This window comes from Xylocopa sonorina, chromosome 5 (assembly GCF_050948175.1).
Source record: "Xylocopa sonorina isolate GNS202 chromosome 5, iyXylSono1_principal, whole genome shotgun sequence".
NCBI classification, from domain to species: domain Eukaryota; kingdom Metazoa; phylum Arthropoda; class Insecta; order Hymenoptera; family Apidae; genus Xylocopa; species Xylocopa sonorina.
Genome location: NC_135197.1, coordinates 2,229,691 through 2,245,868, shown reverse-complemented (window position 1 = coordinate 2,245,868; position 16,178 = coordinate 2,229,691). Strand labels below are relative to the sequence as shown.

The window sequence follows — 16,178 nt, the reverse complement described above, 5'->3', positions numbered from 1 at the left end:
GGTGCGTACAAACTTATAACAACTAATCCATTTTAAGAGTTTAACATCTATACAATTAATTTCAACAAAGATCAAACGACATGCTGACAATAATGAAACACTTATCAATGAGTCGTTCGAATTTTAAAAAAATCAGTAACCATATTGCAAAATGATTGAATACTTAATTCTTTCACAGTAACATGGTTTACACATCAAACAGTCTCAATGATGATGACTGTACAATGTCAGGTTACAAAAGCTTTAAATCTCTGTCTTTCAAATAAAATTACAATTACATTTTACTTGCTAATTTTTCAATAGTATTTTACAGTACATAAATATTAATAAAAGTGTTTCGTTATGCCATTTTTATACACCTTAGAAGAAATGAAGATTGAACATTTTTTAATGGTTGTAGCTATGGGTTTCCTTCAATTTAACATATATTCTAAGGTAAATAAATGTAGAGATAAAAATGGATCTTCCTATACATATATGATTACTTGATTATGCCGCCCATTTTGTTAATATCTTCTTCGACGAATTTTGTGTTTTTTCACATTACAAGTGTATGTATACAAATTATAGTATATAATAATTTTACTTTATGAATTGTTATTAAAAGTCATTAATTATCAGTTAGCATCAGATAGAAGTGAGTGATTACATTTGAAAGTATCAAACTATATGTAAGTGCCAATATTATCTCTGCCTTCTTTTATGTACAACAACTTTATTTATAACTTATACATGTATGATTTAATAACCCTTATTTATTCTTTATGTAGAATCAATTCTTTAATGAACAAATTAATGTTATGTAATTAACAGTCTTGTGACATTTGATTAACAATGTAGTATTATTAATTCAGTCCAAGTTATAGTATTATTGTAGTATTATTAATTCAGTCCAACATATTTGTTCTTAGGAACAAAAGAAAAGAGTTAAAAAGATTTCTATGATCTTAAAAATTATACAACTTAATTTTCAAGGTTTCTTTTATAACTTCATTTATTTGTATAAAATTTGTACAGTACAACTTCTTCTAATCGAAATATTTCCCACCATTTTGCATAACTTTATATTATCTCTCAGGCACTTTATGAATTTTTATATTTTGTCATGCATTGTAAATTGTTCACAAAAGATTAAATAAGGGTTAATTGTTAACTCCTTTCTATAATTTTTTCCTCCTATTGTTACCTCGGAAATATTTTCACTTACAAGCTCTAATAGTGTTCAGTTATTTAGAAATATTGGAAAATGATGAAAACTGTATAATACATAGCAAATTTTTTATATGTATTATAAGTTTCATAACTATATAGTATTATATAACTACCTGTATAATTACTTATTTCTGTTGTTGCATTCGAATTTTTATTATTATAATTGTGATATTTAATTGGAAAGTGAATTAAAAACTTTTTTGTTAAATGGAAACGTAGGTTTGTGTTAGTGGTTACAAGGTATTACATGAAGAAATACGATATTATATCTATTAATACAAAGAATGAGTGAATGTACTAGAAGAAATAGGGAGCACTTCGCAATAAATTATTCTCGAAGTGTTCCGTATTTCATGCAATTACCAGTACACGTATAAATGACATTTATATCAAATAAGTAATAGAAATAAGTTATATATCCAGGGAGTTCGGTAACTAGTGGTACAACCGAATATAGGTTGATTCTAGATGAAAAAATAAGTCGAAAGTATAAAATAACAATTTTTCATCCAAGGCTTTGTTTTCGAGAAAATCGTCGTTGAATTTTCACCGGGTACGGGTATACCTGATCACGTCTCGTTAGAACGGATCTCACTGTAAATCGTTCTCTCGATGGGACACGTAAATTACGAACACGTAATGAAATAGAATGTTTGAAACAAAGTTTATTATTACAGAAATTACTGGAAATGTTGCCCATCCTGCCGAAAACGTAATTCTGCTCTTTTAATTAAATTTCTATAAACGCTTTCTAAAGTATCCGGTTGTTTTAATGTATGAAAGGCTACAATAATCTTTTCTTTCAATTGCTTGCAACTCATGATTTCTCCAAAATACACAATTGAGCGTGGTGGTCAAGCTAATGTTGGTTTAAAAAAATCTCTCAAAAATAGCCTTTTAGAAAACTTCATGTTATTATTCCGTCGATCGGAACAGTTAGGAAAACATTTCCGTGTTATTGGAAGTGTTTATCAACATAACTTCAATCGAGACAATGATCTACAGTGAGATCCGCTATATTGAAACATGATCAAATGCACCCGTACTCGGTGATAATTCAAAGTCAATTTTCCGAAAACAAAGCCTTAAATGAAAAATTGTTATTCTATATTTTCGACTTTTTTTTCATCTAGAATCATGCCCTTTTCGGTTGTACCACCAGTTACCGAACACCCTATATATAAATACAGATTTAATAATAAAATTTAGAAGAATTTTAGGTTTCTCAAAAGAAATTATTCTTGTGCAATCATGCAAATGAAACATGTCCATTATTTCCTTTTGTTGTACTCGTGCATGAGACAAGAATACTTTTTACGGATTACAAAGATTTTTAACATTCCATTGCGATATATAAGAGGTTTAGCATGACACGAATGATGTGTAAAATACTAAATAATTACATATGAAAAATTTAGGAAATTAAGATATTTGTAGATATAAACATCATAAGGCTTTATCGTGTTAAAAATCTTCGCACATCACTGAAGAGATTGTACAAAGTGTACTTATCTATTAAATATTATTTGCGCCAAATCTGTAATTAAAACAATGTTATACAAAGGGATCAGACTGCGTGGTGCAATACGAAGACCGAGCCAGTTGTTGTTTTACATGCTAAGACAAGTCGAAAGTATGCCATACAATTTTTTCAGAAAAATCAATTTAACAATTTGTCGTGTATGCGCATAGCTATATTTTGATTAAATGGTTTGGAAATTAATACTTATAGTATTTAATTGGCTTTAATTTTGAAAATTTTACGTTAAATAATATAGAACAATGCATCGGCAAGATAGTAAAAATGTATGCGACGATCGTTCATATTCCATCAACATCCACACTGAACATTTTCAGTTGGAAGATGGTCAAATATACGCGCACTTAACAGATTTTTAAACTTGATTCTTTTTTCTTTTTTATTGAAGAAAAAATCTTAAAAACAGAAATGCTATTCTTTATATTTTTGACTTATTTTTACATGTAAATTAATCTTCTGCCTAGTTATATCATCGGCCTTGAAATACCCTCTAGTAAAATTAATATTTTTCTGATACATTCCATCACGGATAGTATTACGAATCTTATATCATTTAATGTATTTTCAACTTTTTTTATTATGATTATTGACCGTCTATTCCATAATTTTATATAGAATTTTTATATATAATGCACTATCATATTAATTCTTTCATATCGATAGAAAGGTAAAACTTCAAAATGTTCTACAAAAACGTACATTTGCATATGCAGTGATTCAACTGGCAAGATAAAAATCGGATCAGTTATCGGTTTTAAAATAATCGAAATTTTAAAAATACTAAAATTTCTCCAAACATATCTTTTTAATAAAAAACGAAATATGACGTGCTTAAAGAAGAAATTTACGAGTAGGATGTATTCATGCTGTATTCTTCAAACTAAAGGATCTTTAAGTTCCTGCTTTGCTCTTTGTGATTTTAAAACAACTTTCTCACAACGTATAAAAACTTCAGTTTTTGTTTTAATAAAAAATTATTAAGAAATGTTTAATAAAAATCCGAATCGATACGAAAGAACTAAATTACGTATTATTATATTTAAGAAATAGACTCTGTTTAGTGTATGAATAATTTGGTATAATCTACCAAATATCTGATGGTAAATTTACGCTTTTATATCTTAAAGAGTGTTGAGTATTCAATATAATACAAAAATAATACGGAAAGACATTAACTATGTTTTAATAACATTACAACGCCCAATTAAATAACAAACGGTACGAGAAATGTGCAAACGTATGTATGCTGCGTGCATGAGTCTGTAAAAATTGATAAAACACATGTACTATAGAATTTATTGAAAATTAGGGATATCAGTGTAAAATTTTTATCTGATTAACAATTTAATGGAAGATTGTTATATGTAACAAATGCTTTAATTGCAAGCGCGTCGCTCTATTTTCAGACAGCAAGAATATCCTTATCTTCTGTATAAAATCTATTTCAAAAAACAGAAAGAATGAGAAATATTTCTTATCGAATTAAAGTTTATGTCCAGACAAACATATTACATTATAACTTATAATAAAGTAGGAAATAATAAGAAAGGGTACATAAAGTATCTCCTAACAAGAACCTAATTATAAGTAACTTTAGAAATCGAAGCACGTAACATTGTACATTAAGTCGCGTAGAAAATGTACCTTTATAATAGAAGCAAAAGACAATATCATACAAAAGATTGATTTATAACATTGTAGTCTGTTTCGTATCCTCTCTTTATATCGCTTCCTTCTCAAAATTTATACACTATTTTTTCACACACTACATATAAATTGTACTGTAACATAGTTTAATTGATTTAAGTTTATCGTTATGTAAATGTGCCATGATTATAACAGAATATTACAGTATACTTATTAAGATCCAACTTGTTTTCTTTTTTTTTATGGTTAGATAAGAATTCGTTCTTATTGTTCATAGAATCTAAATGTATTTGTATGTACACCGTTATAACTTCGATTCTTAATCATTACCAGATCTAATTTATGAGACTTGCAATTAAATATTTAAAAGTGTAGTTACCAATCGCCGCGTGATACATTAACTTAAGGAAACAATTTCTGCAGTGATATTGCCCTGTTTACAAACTAAAAATGACTGAAAATGTTAATAAAGTCTAAATAGCTGGAAATACTCGTATTATGACCTAAGGTTCAATAAAAAAAAACTTTTTTAGTTCTGCAAAACTAATATGTACAATCATTTTTAATTCATATGGGACTTGTAGAATATATTTATACAGTCAGCAGTCTTTTATTTCTGTATACATTATGGTTTAACAAAAAATGCTTTCTCGCATAGATGAGTGACTATGTACATATAGAAAATATAAATGCAATTCTTCTGTTTACAATGATACATTCCCAAATTGTAGTTCTGTCTGCTGTGCGTTAACTTATGACCAAGCCACTAGTAGTACTTGCTCCACATTTTTTATTTTACTTTAGTAACAGTTCAATATTCATATTCTACTGCTAGAATGATATATCATCTGAAAAAGTAGATGAAATTTCTTTAACTTTTTCATATAATATATCATATATCTCATGTTGATTGTGTTTCACCAGATTTCTTAAATACTTCCTTTTTTTTCCATTATTATCAAAGCACAAGTTATGTAATTGTTCAAAAATAGGCTCAATATTTATCCCTACTCCGTGTAATATTTTACACAAGATTTTTGGAGTAAAAAGTTCTGTCTCAGCTAAGAAGTGATTTAAGCACTTGTTTTCATTGAAACACAATTTATGAAAATTTCTTAAAATAATGGAAGCATTATTCCCTGACAAAGATAGTACATTGGATAAGTCGCGTGGTTTAAAACCTGCCTTATAGAAATCATTTAAAAGCTGTGCTCTGTTTCCTTCCTCATCGAAACAGACATCATGAAAATCCTTGAAGGTGGAACAAATGTTAGTTTCTGCCCCATGCAAAATATTACATATATTACGCAATGTAAAACTTTCTTTCTCATTTAAGAAATGATTTAAGTATATTTTTGTTTGCTTTATAAAACAAAAATTGTGAAATTTTTCTAAACTATCCGCTGTTCCACTTAATATATTGCACAAGTCATATGCTCTAAAACCAGCCATATAGAAATTCTCTAACAATTCTGTTTTCTCTTTTTTCTGATTAAAACAAATAACATGCAACCTTTTTAAAGTAGAAGAAGCACGAATCCCTGTTTTATGCAACAAACAAGATAAGTTACTTGGCTTGAAACCTGCTTTATAGAAATCATCTAGAAGTTTTGTTATGTCTCCTCTGTCACTAAAACAAACTTTATGCAAGTTTTTAAAAGCATTTTTAGCTCTAGTTCCTGCACCTTCTAAGATACTCGACAAGTCGTTCACTGTAAAACTTTTTCTTCCATCTTTAATCTCAATAAAATGCTTTAAATGGTGAGTTTTGTTTCCCTGCTCATCAAACCAAAGGTAATATAAGTTTTTAAAAGTTTTTGCAGCTTTGGTCCCTGTTCGACTTAAAATAATACACATATTAGATAGATTTAATCCTTCCCTTTCTAAAGTTATTAAACATTGTTTTTTATTTCCTTTTTTATCGAACCAGCAATCATATAAGTCTTTAAAAGCATTAGCGGCAGTAGCACCTGCACCACCTAAAACACTGGACATATCAGATAAACTTATACCTTCTTTTTCTAGAGTTCTTAAATATTTCTTTTTATTTCCTTCTTCATCAAACCAAAGATCATATAACTCTTTAAAAGCTTTTGCAGCATTACTTCCTGCCCCATGTAAAATATTGGATACACTGAGTATTTTTATATTTTCCCTCTCCAGAGTTATTAAATATTGCTTTTTATTTTCTTCTTCATCGAACCAAAGGTTATACAAGTCCTTGAAAGCTTTATCAGCATTGGTCGCCGCTCCGTTTAGAATTCTGGATATATGAAGCAGATTTATTCCTTCTTTTTCTAAAGTTTTTAAATATTGTGTTTTATTTCCTTGCCCGTCAAACCAAAAATCAAATAGATTTTTAAAAGTTTTTACAGCTTTAGCTTTTGCTCCACTTAAGACACTCGATATATGTGATAAATTTATTCCTTCCTTTTCTAAGGTCTTTAAATATCGTGTTTTATTTCCTTCTGTATCAAACCAAAGGTAATATAGGTCTTTAAATGCTTTCATGGTATTAGCTCTTGCACCACTTAAAACAGTAGATATATTAGATAAATTTATTCCTTCTTTTTCTAATGTTATTAAGTATTGTGTCTTATTTCCATCTTTATCAAACAAAAGACCATACAAGTTTTTGAAAGCTGTTACTGCATTAGCTCTTGCTCCACATAAGATACATGACATGTTAGACAGACTTATTCCTTCTTTTTCTAAAGTTTCTAAATACTGCATTCTATTTCCTTCTTTGTCAAACCAAAGATCATACAAATCTTTAAAAGCTATAGCAGCATTAACACCTGCTCCTCCGAGAATACTAGACATACTAGATAAATTTATTCTTTCTTTCTCTAAAGTCCTTAAATATTGTGTTTTATTCCCCTCTTTATCGAACCAAAGATTGTACAAGTCCTTAAAAGCTTTTATAGCATTACTCTTTGCTCCACTTAAAATACTAAACATGTGTGACAAATTTATTCCTTTGTCTCTCATAACTTCTAGATTATTTTTGCCTTCTCCTTCAACCAAAAATTCTAAAAACTGATTAAATGCAGGTGTGCCTTCTTTACCAACCACGCTTTTAGCAAATTTAATCTCCTCATCAATATTTCTTTTCCGAATTTTCCTGTAGCTTGACCTATTATTTTTTACATCTTCAAGAAGCTCTTCCATTATTCCTTTTGTAATTGGACCAAATTCGTGGGATTCTAACCAACGTAATGCTACTTCGTGTAATTGTTCATAATTATGTAAAATATTATTTTTTTTTATTTCTTCTCTAATGATGTTATTTAATTCCTTTGTATTAGGTTGATTAATTGCAAATATTACCTTGTTCAAAAATTTCTCCTTTATTTGTTTTTCAATTTCACTAGGTAATCTTCCTTCTTCTTTTTCTTTTTCAAAAGAAGGAGGAAGCCTTAACAATTCAAAAAGCTTTTCTCTTGTTGTTTCTTCTTGTGAAAATTGATAAAGACCATTCTTATTTATACAATATATACAATCTCTTAAGATTTTGTACCTCTTCTTTTGAATATTGATACTATTAAATTTTAAAGGATAAAAATCTCTAGAATATCTTCTTTTTAATTCTTTTTCTTCTGTAAGATGTAAGTCTGCATTAGTATAGATAATAAAATATCTTATATCTTTTTCCAAATTTTCCATAAAAAGAGTAAAATACTTATTGATAGAGAACCTATGTTTCCTTTCCTGTGGTTTGAAAGGAAACAATTGCTTATAACCGATACCATTATTTATATTAAGAGCCTTTACATAAGTCATTCTATCTCTGTAATTGATAACAATGTCATTGGATACGTCTTGGTTATTTCCTTTTAAATTTATGGAGATCATACTTGTATGCAAGAACATAGCGTGCAAAAAGGAAATTAATAAATTCAATTCATATGTAATTCCAAATATATTATCAGCAAATTTTTTATGCTCTATTGAAGTAGTTAAATCACATAACATTTTTTCATAGAATGCTATATAACTTTCTTTAACTTCATTATTCTTTTCTATTTCAGCTTTAACGATGCTGTTTAGTTCTTCTCTATTGGGTTGATTGACTCCAAATACTAATTTATCTAAAAATGCTTCTTTTATTCTTGTTTCAAATCCCTGAGGAAATCCTTTTTCGTTTAGTACTTTTTGCATAGTAGAGGAGAATTTTAATAGTTTTAAAACTTCTTCCCTTGTCATAGTCTCTTTTGAAAAATAATAAAATGCACGTCCCTGTGCATTATCGTTTGTAAACAAAAAGTCTTTCAAAATACTATACTCTTCTATGTTTATATTTTCAAATTTAAGAGGATAGAAATTTTTAAATCTCCTTTTTCTCAATTTATTTTCTTCTGTAAGCTCTAATCCTGCGTTAGTATAAACAATAAAATGTTCTATGTTGTCTAAAAAATCATCCGATTTAGAAATTACATGGTCAACAAAATTGTCAAAGTAGTTATTAATAGAAAAGCTTTGTTTTTCTCTGATAAATAATGTGGCATAATTAATACTGTTATCTATGTAATATTTGTCCACATTTTCAATTTTTATATGAATAATTTTCTTCTCAGAATGTATAACAATATCATCAAATTTATCAATTTTAGAACCTTCAAGTGATAATGATAGCGAAGGATATTTATGTTTGAGTGTTAACTTTTTAAGTGAACAAAGAAACAGTAAGTCAAGCCGATACATAAATCCTATTAGATGACGAGGAAAATGTTTTTTGTAATGATTAACATGACAAGTGGCATTGTAAGATTCGTCAAGCAAATCATATCCAGACTCATCGGTTAAACCATTAGGTATTTCTGAATCCTTACGTAGCCTCTTTGGTACTGTGGCATCTTCCTCTCCAATGGAATATCTTCGTTTATTGGGTACTGTATCCTTTGAACTCCCACTTTGTTTACTTGAGATAGTTTTAGTATTTTGTGAAGACTCCATTATTGTAGCCTCACCTGTTGTCATTGTAATATAAAATATCTATATTCAATATTTACAATTAAATATAAAATTAAAGTTGGTCATTCTTCGTCATGCTTTGTTTCTATTCCAAGTCCATGTGCCATAAAAGAGTTTCAATACTATTTTTGCTGTATGTGAACTTAATTTATCTTTGAACTCTCAGTTAAATTACCAAATCTAGTACTAATAAACATATAGGTATAGTACCAATGAAATTGGTATTAATAATTTGGCACAAATATAGAAACGTGGTTTATCTTGTGCATAAACATGTGAGAACAGTCTGCTTTGGTTATCTGTAAACTTATCACATGTTTCAATTTTCCTAGACGGCAATTTTAGGACAAATCACAGCCAATTATAACGATTTTCTTTCACGAACTACTTAATTTAATTTAGTTTCATTAGAAGGATAATTTCAGCGATTTTATTTCAAAATTTCCATTCGTACTGTTCTAAGAATTATCACTATACAACTCACATTATAAACAGAATATAGGTATAGCATCTTTCTATCTTATAATTCAGAGGCCCCAAATTCCCCATATCATTTTTAGTGACACTTACAATGTCACCAACTTAACTCGGAATGGTTAGGTTATTTTAGCATTTTATGAAACTTTGCGGAATATTATATTATGTTTGGTACAGTTTATTAAAATGCTTCTAATAATAAATATTTTACGATACTAGATATAAGAAATATTGTATTATAAGTACAGGTATCATTAAAAAATAAACTCTAATTGTATTTTATTCTATATTGTATTAATTTAATTAAATAAATTATTTAACACAAATTTAGAAATACGAAAAGAACCGATAAGAAGAGACCAGGCAACAGGAGACAGCAGGAAACTTCACACAAGGTTCAAGGGACTATTTTTCGTGTCTCTGCGGTTCTTTGTAACAACCGGCACGAATTGAGGATTTAAGAGGCCGACGGTCGAAATTGGTTGTCTCCGCGGAATGGTTGAAATCATGGGTGATGCTATTTGCTTTGAGTTAATGATTACAGGATTTATGACAGAAACGAAGGTATTGCAACGAGGACTGCATGACGCGTTTGCTACGTCCATGGAGGTTGATAATCGTTACAATACCGTTGTGGTTAGACCGTAGGGGCGCAGACAATGGATTTGAGCTCCAATAGACTCGACAAGGGTGAATGGTATGGCGTCCACGAGAGCCACTGTCATTCCGGCGGAAGGTGTTCGTCTAACGAGGCAGGATGTCTGCATTGATCGTGGCGATAACGATGTGATGAACCCATTATGGCGTCACGGGAAGACATGTGTGCGACGAGAAGAGTCTCTCGCAACATAGTAAACTACACTGGCGTTACTGCTACGACCGAGGGTGCCCGTCTAGCGAGATATAATGTTTGAGTCGCTTGGCGATGATGATGTGATGAACCCGTCGTGGCGTCACAAGAGGACATGGGTGTGACGAGAATGTTTTCTCGCAACACGACGTGTGTAACGCAGACACTATTGTTACGACGGGGAGGATCCGTCTAGTTTACACGACGTCTGAGTCATGTTGATCGTGAGGATTGGTTCCCGTTACGATTGTGGATTTGAATTCATGATGGTGGCAGGGTGATCTGTCATCACATGAAGTTTCGGAGCTATTCAGGGCAGTGATGGCGGGGAGGCTTCATCACTGTCCGAATTGACTTAGCTGTCGTAATGGTAGGGTACTCTGGTTGGAAGTAGCCCTTGAACGATGAAAACAACGGATGATGGTCTTTTAGATTTACTTCTTAGATTTATAAGTATTGTTGAGAATCAAATCTCCTACATTACTCATTCGAATTTAAGTCACGACGAATTCGTTGGTCCCTGCACTCGCATTTTGGTGACTCAAGGACGGGCATCATAGCAGGAAGGCCGAATGTAAACGAACATCCTTTCTCACGTTGCAGAGCCTCAACCGGCGGTCAAGGGGCAGGATAACGCAGTTCTTCGATGCGTTGGCTGCTACCGACTCTCTAAGCACGCAGTTTTAGGCCTCAAAGCCATCGAAGGAGGGATGACGAGGCGCCTTCGGAGGGTGCAAGAATTTTAGAGATCAGTTCTGGGAGAGATTCTGTAACGATTAGTAAATTAAAACAACTCTCTTTGGAAATACAATTTTATAATTTATTATAAAATTACACTAAATAAAAGTTAAAACTTATAATTTTGAAAAAATTTTTGTATTTTATAAGTTCGAATGGTGCTACATTGGTTTCTCTATCTATAATTTCATTGGTCCGTACAAGTTTAAAACGCCTGATGGCAGCCGGAAAGTTATCTAGTAATCTTGTCTAAGAAACACCTACGCAAATAGTTCTTAATTATGTATACACGTGTACATGTAATGCATTCCATTCATTGCGGATGAACTATAAATAAAAGCCATAATGGCGTCAAAGTAACCTGCAATTCTTCTAAAAACATTTACAATTATATGCACATAGGTTTTGAATCGATAAATTCCTAAGGTTAGAAATTGCATTCTTTAATTCTTTACGCCGAATGTTATCAAAAAATCAAAGAAAATCAACAATCTTTAATTAAAACCTCTAAAATAAACTTGTTGAACTTATATGTATCTATAGCTTATAAACTAACAGAATTAAATAAACTATTGGAACTAAATGAAAAAGAAAACAAATAATTGAAACAATACTCTTGTGGTTTATCGAAATCTGTATGGTCGCCTTTACGCACGAATTAAACGCTGCTCTGCCGCAAGAGAGGGGATAGGCGCGCAATAAACGTCATAGTATACTGTGCCAACACTCTTTCTATCTCTCACACACACTAAATGCACGCATAGGACGATGCGTATGCAAGAACATTTCCATCAAAATTTCAATCTAATTAAATGTCCATTTATTGTGTAAATGACTTTTTATTGATTTACAAAGATGTTTGTAAAGTATATTAGCGTAATTACTTGTACTGTTTGCTTTTTGTATACCTCTTATGTTTTGTGTAACCTGATATATTTTTTATCAAATCATAATGAAAATAAAGAAATTATCATTTCATCAAACAAAGGTAACAATTGAACGCAATTAATAGTAGCAATAATAATAATAGCGCTAGTAATAGCAATAACATTTGTAAACAAATTACATTTACATTAGAAATTACATATCAGTTATATTTGAAAAACTTCTATTTCAGATGAAAACAATGATTCATTGCTATGGTTCCTAATAACAAATACATCTTTGTTAAGTATTTTTATGTTGCAACACTCCCTGATGGCCAGTGACTTTGTAAAACATTTATTTTGTAACCTACGTATGGACTACATGGAAAGATGTATTTATAATGTTGTTAGTGCTATGGTTCTCCATTTATTAATTAACAAATGGGAAATCATTTCATCTGTTATACTATGGAAACTTGATACCTCTTCTAGTAATATTTTATGCTACACATTCACTGGTTTCCATGTATTCGCATGGTCAGTAATCTACAGTGGCTGTTTGATGATGGATATATCTGAATTAATTGGAGTAAAACAAGTATACTATAAATTTTCGTCCAAAGCAAATCCGTCGCCAATAAAATCTAAAAACTTATTGCGTTATTACTCGCATATGAGACATCCAAGTTTTATAGGATTCCTCATCATTTTATGGATTTATCCTTACATGACGTAAGATATTCTTGGAATAATGTTATAACTAGATTATGGATGCTTATGAAAATCCATATTTTTATAAGGATAATTAAAGTATTATAATTTGTAATTTATTTTAAATGTATACATTTCTACATACTATGTGCGCTAAACACTTCTATAATAGTCTAATTATAATATTCAAAGTTTTTGTAAAAGTATAAATACTATTGACTTTGTTTTTTAATTCTTTTTAGGTTAGATAGACTGTTATTGGCTTCAATACTTACAGTTTATATGGCCTTAACATGGACTATCGATATGGAGGATTACAGTTACCATGCTAATCTTGTAAAGAGAAAGCGAAGAGAATTATTCTGATCTTCATTAATACATGATGTATTACTTTTTCAGCCGCTGTGTTCATTACATTTAGGTTGTATACTTACAGTCAAACTAACACTTATTTATATAAGAACTTTATACTGCAAAGTATGTATATAACAAATATAGGTATAGAGAATTTTATAAAACTGAAAGAGTGCGTGTTGACCTATTGTAGTTACAGAATGTTAATATTTAAATAACTGTTAACATGCATTTATTAATAACTGTACCAAAGTAAAAATAATTAGAAGTTAAAATTTGTCAATGATTAATAACAAAATGTTTTTGGCATTGAATGTTATAGAGCACACTACTCAAAAATTTTACTTACTAAATAGTATTTAACAGTATATTGATTAGGAAAGATGGCACATCAACTTTCAGTGATATAGTCCAAAGAGTTTACAGATTTTATATCATTTACAAGAAAAAATAAGTTGGAAATTATTTAGTGAATTTGGAAATTCATTAAATAAGTGTATATGTATTTATTTATGCACTGCCTTAGAGGCTGTACAAACAGATATTGCAGCAAACCACTTGCAGTTCATACTTATCATATCGTATGTATAGTAATGTTAGAATATCTTTGATTGACTTATGAAAACTTTAATGTGTATTTTTCTTGAATAAAAGCTCTTGAAGTGAGTAAGTAAAATTTTGTGAATTAAAGTGAGCTCAAATTTGAAAACGGTGAGATTAAAATATATTATATACCATAAATTTAAAGAAATTGTGTAGTTAAAGGATAATACAGATAAAATTAATTTTGTTAGAATAACACTGTTATTTGTGAGCTTTCTTTATCTATAAAAAAGTTTGTGAGGATGAATTGCAATACTTAATGAATAAGATTATATGAAATATTATAATTTAAAGAAAAATGAAGAAATATATAAACTCTATTAACTGGATTTGAATGTATATTTTTCTTTTACAAGAAATATTGATCCATCAGAGGATCAATGATGAACAACCCCTTTTAGGGCAACTAAATTCATAGGTAATAATATACGTATGTATGTAATAAGAGTATCGACCGACCTGCGATCATTTTTTGTTTATATCATTACAAATTCCCTTATTTTATACTGTAAAGAAAACAATATCGTGTATAGCTACGTTTGTACAAATTACGCACATACACCTCATATTAATTATTAATGTCACACGTCTATATACTTGATAATGCTCAATTTATATTGAGGAGTTACTCTCATATAATTCGAAATTTCTCAATCGTGGTACAAACAATTTCTTTTAAATATATATCAAGTATTTTTTAATTTTCAAAGCAATTTTTATTACTTAAAGAAATATCTTACTGCATGTTTTCCTAAAGTAAATTAATAATATTGTAACAATATTTTCATTAACTACTTGCTAAAGTAATATTTAAATTTTTATTTAATACAGCACGTGTTTGCAATGTATGCAATGTAAAGGTGAATTTAAATAAATCAGATCTTCAAAATTTCGATCGTCAAAGATGCATCCACCTTTTTGTAAATTTCCGTATAAAATTGAATTCTTTAGAGATCTACTAAATCCAAATTGCTTCCTCAGTATAGATTGATTATATTTACTCATATATCTGTGTTACCAATACCATAACAAATTCCTTCGATTAAGGCAATCATTTTGGTAAAGTAATGACTTAAAAATGATTAATTTCACTACTAAAAAGTAATTTGTCTATATAATTATCGGCATTTGGCATTTCACTAGTCGTACCTACACTAGGGTTTTGATTACGCAAAAATTGATACGCGTTGTCTTGTTCGATACAAAAATGATTTGTGCCCTATTTGATAAGGAGCTATTTGTGCTCGAGGCAACGTCAAATGTTTCATTATATCGGTATGGAGGAGCTTTCACATTGTTGGCAAAGCCAACAGGCAGTGTTTCGCTCTTATATTTCAACAACAATTCAATGGTTACATACATTAATGTATCGTGATATTATGGAAGATCAATGTACAATCGTTCATTTGTTCTTCTCGTTTTTTTTCTTTTTTTTCAACAACATGGACCTAAAGGTATGATTTATTCAAAAAGTTATCTCTTTCACGATTAAACGTATTCACCATTGCATTTCTTTTCTTATTATATGTAAATCATCGTTAATTATTTAGAAAATGAACCGTAATATTATACTCTATCAGTGCAGATAATACAGGACGTCTTACAAACGTCCATTTCATAATTAATCTTTGATGCTTATTTCATAATTTTTTCGAGAAACATTGGAGATAATTCGTATGCGTTTTCACACGCCGTTACATCTGTTTTGTAAACATTTAAGACATTCTGTTTTCTAAAATCCGATGTTTAGACAAAATGCACTTAAACCCTTAATAAGACCTTACAGAGGTTTTTAAGATGTCCTGATCGTCTGGTTACTACAGTTGCAGAATTAAGCACAGCTATTCAACTACGTATTATACAAAACTTAGGTGTAAGCCACAGTAAACGATAAAAAAAGAAGATATTCGCTAAAGACCTAGAAACATTAAGAAAAATTGATCAAAGGGTAACGTACTAAATTCTTTATCATAATGCTTTCAATAATGCGGTAAGTACTACCGTATATGTTTATATTGACATTTATATATACGACCTATATATAAATATAATACTACAAAACATTTCACGTTAAAAAAAAAAAAGAATTGTAATGAACGACATTTGCAATTACTGTATATTGTACAGTATGGTACAATTGTTACTATTTTACTATATGCACAAGAGTTTCATAAACAAGAATTTATAATTATTTTCGTAATTATAT

At 29.7% G+C, this 16,178-nt stretch overlaps 2 protein-coding genes across 2 annotated transcripts; one reads left to right on the top strand and one right to left on the bottom strand.

The window, feature by feature from the left end:
* Nucleotides 1-5,230: 5,230 nt before the first annotated feature.
* Nucleotides 5,231-9,762, bottom strand: LOC143424031 (uncharacterized). Its single transcript, XM_076895838.1, has 2 exons — nt 6,840-9,762; nt 5,231-6,701 (listed from the first exon to the last, which is right to left on the bottom strand). Exons 1-2 carry the CDS (start codon nt 9,377-9,379, stop codon nt 5,231-5,233), a joined length of 4,011 nt encoding a protein of 1,336 aa, XP_076751953.1. The 5' UTR covers nt 9,380-9,762.
* Nucleotides 9,763-12,203: 2,441 nt separating this feature from the next.
* LOC143423531 (nurim homolog) lies at nt 12,204-13,679 on the top strand. The gene is made up of 3 exons (XM_076894917.1): nt 12,204-12,426; nt 12,556-13,036; nt 13,258-13,679. Exons 1-3 carry the CDS (start codon nt 12,294-12,296, stop codon nt 13,379-13,381), a joined length of 738 nt encoding a protein of 245 aa, XP_076751032.1. The 5' UTR covers nt 12,204-12,293; the 3' UTR covers nt 13,382-13,679.
* The last annotated feature ends 2,499 nt before the right edge of the window (nt 13,680-16,178 follow it).

Bases quoted from the DNA above. Each gene is read 5' to 3' on its own strand.
- LOC143424031 (XM_076895838.1), bottom strand. From the start codon at position 9,379: ATGACAACAGGTGAGGCTACAATAATGGAGTCTTCACAAAATACTAAA. The intron at 6,702-6,839 runs CTTAGAAAAGGA...ATATTTAAAAAC, and splicing joins AAAACACGATATTTAAAGAC to TTTAGAAAAAGAAGGAATAA.
- LOC143423531 (XM_076894917.1), top strand. From the start codon at position 12,294: ATGTTTGTAAAGTATATTAGCGTAATTACTTGTACTGTTTGCTTTTTG. The intron at 12,427-12,555 runs GTAACAATTGAA...CTTCTATTTCAG, and splicing joins TATCATTTCATCAAACAAAG to ATGAAAACAATGATTCATTG. The intron at 13,037-13,257 runs GTAAGATATTCT...AATTCTTTTTAG, and splicing joins TGGATTTATCCTTACATGAC to GTTAGATAGACTGTTATTGG.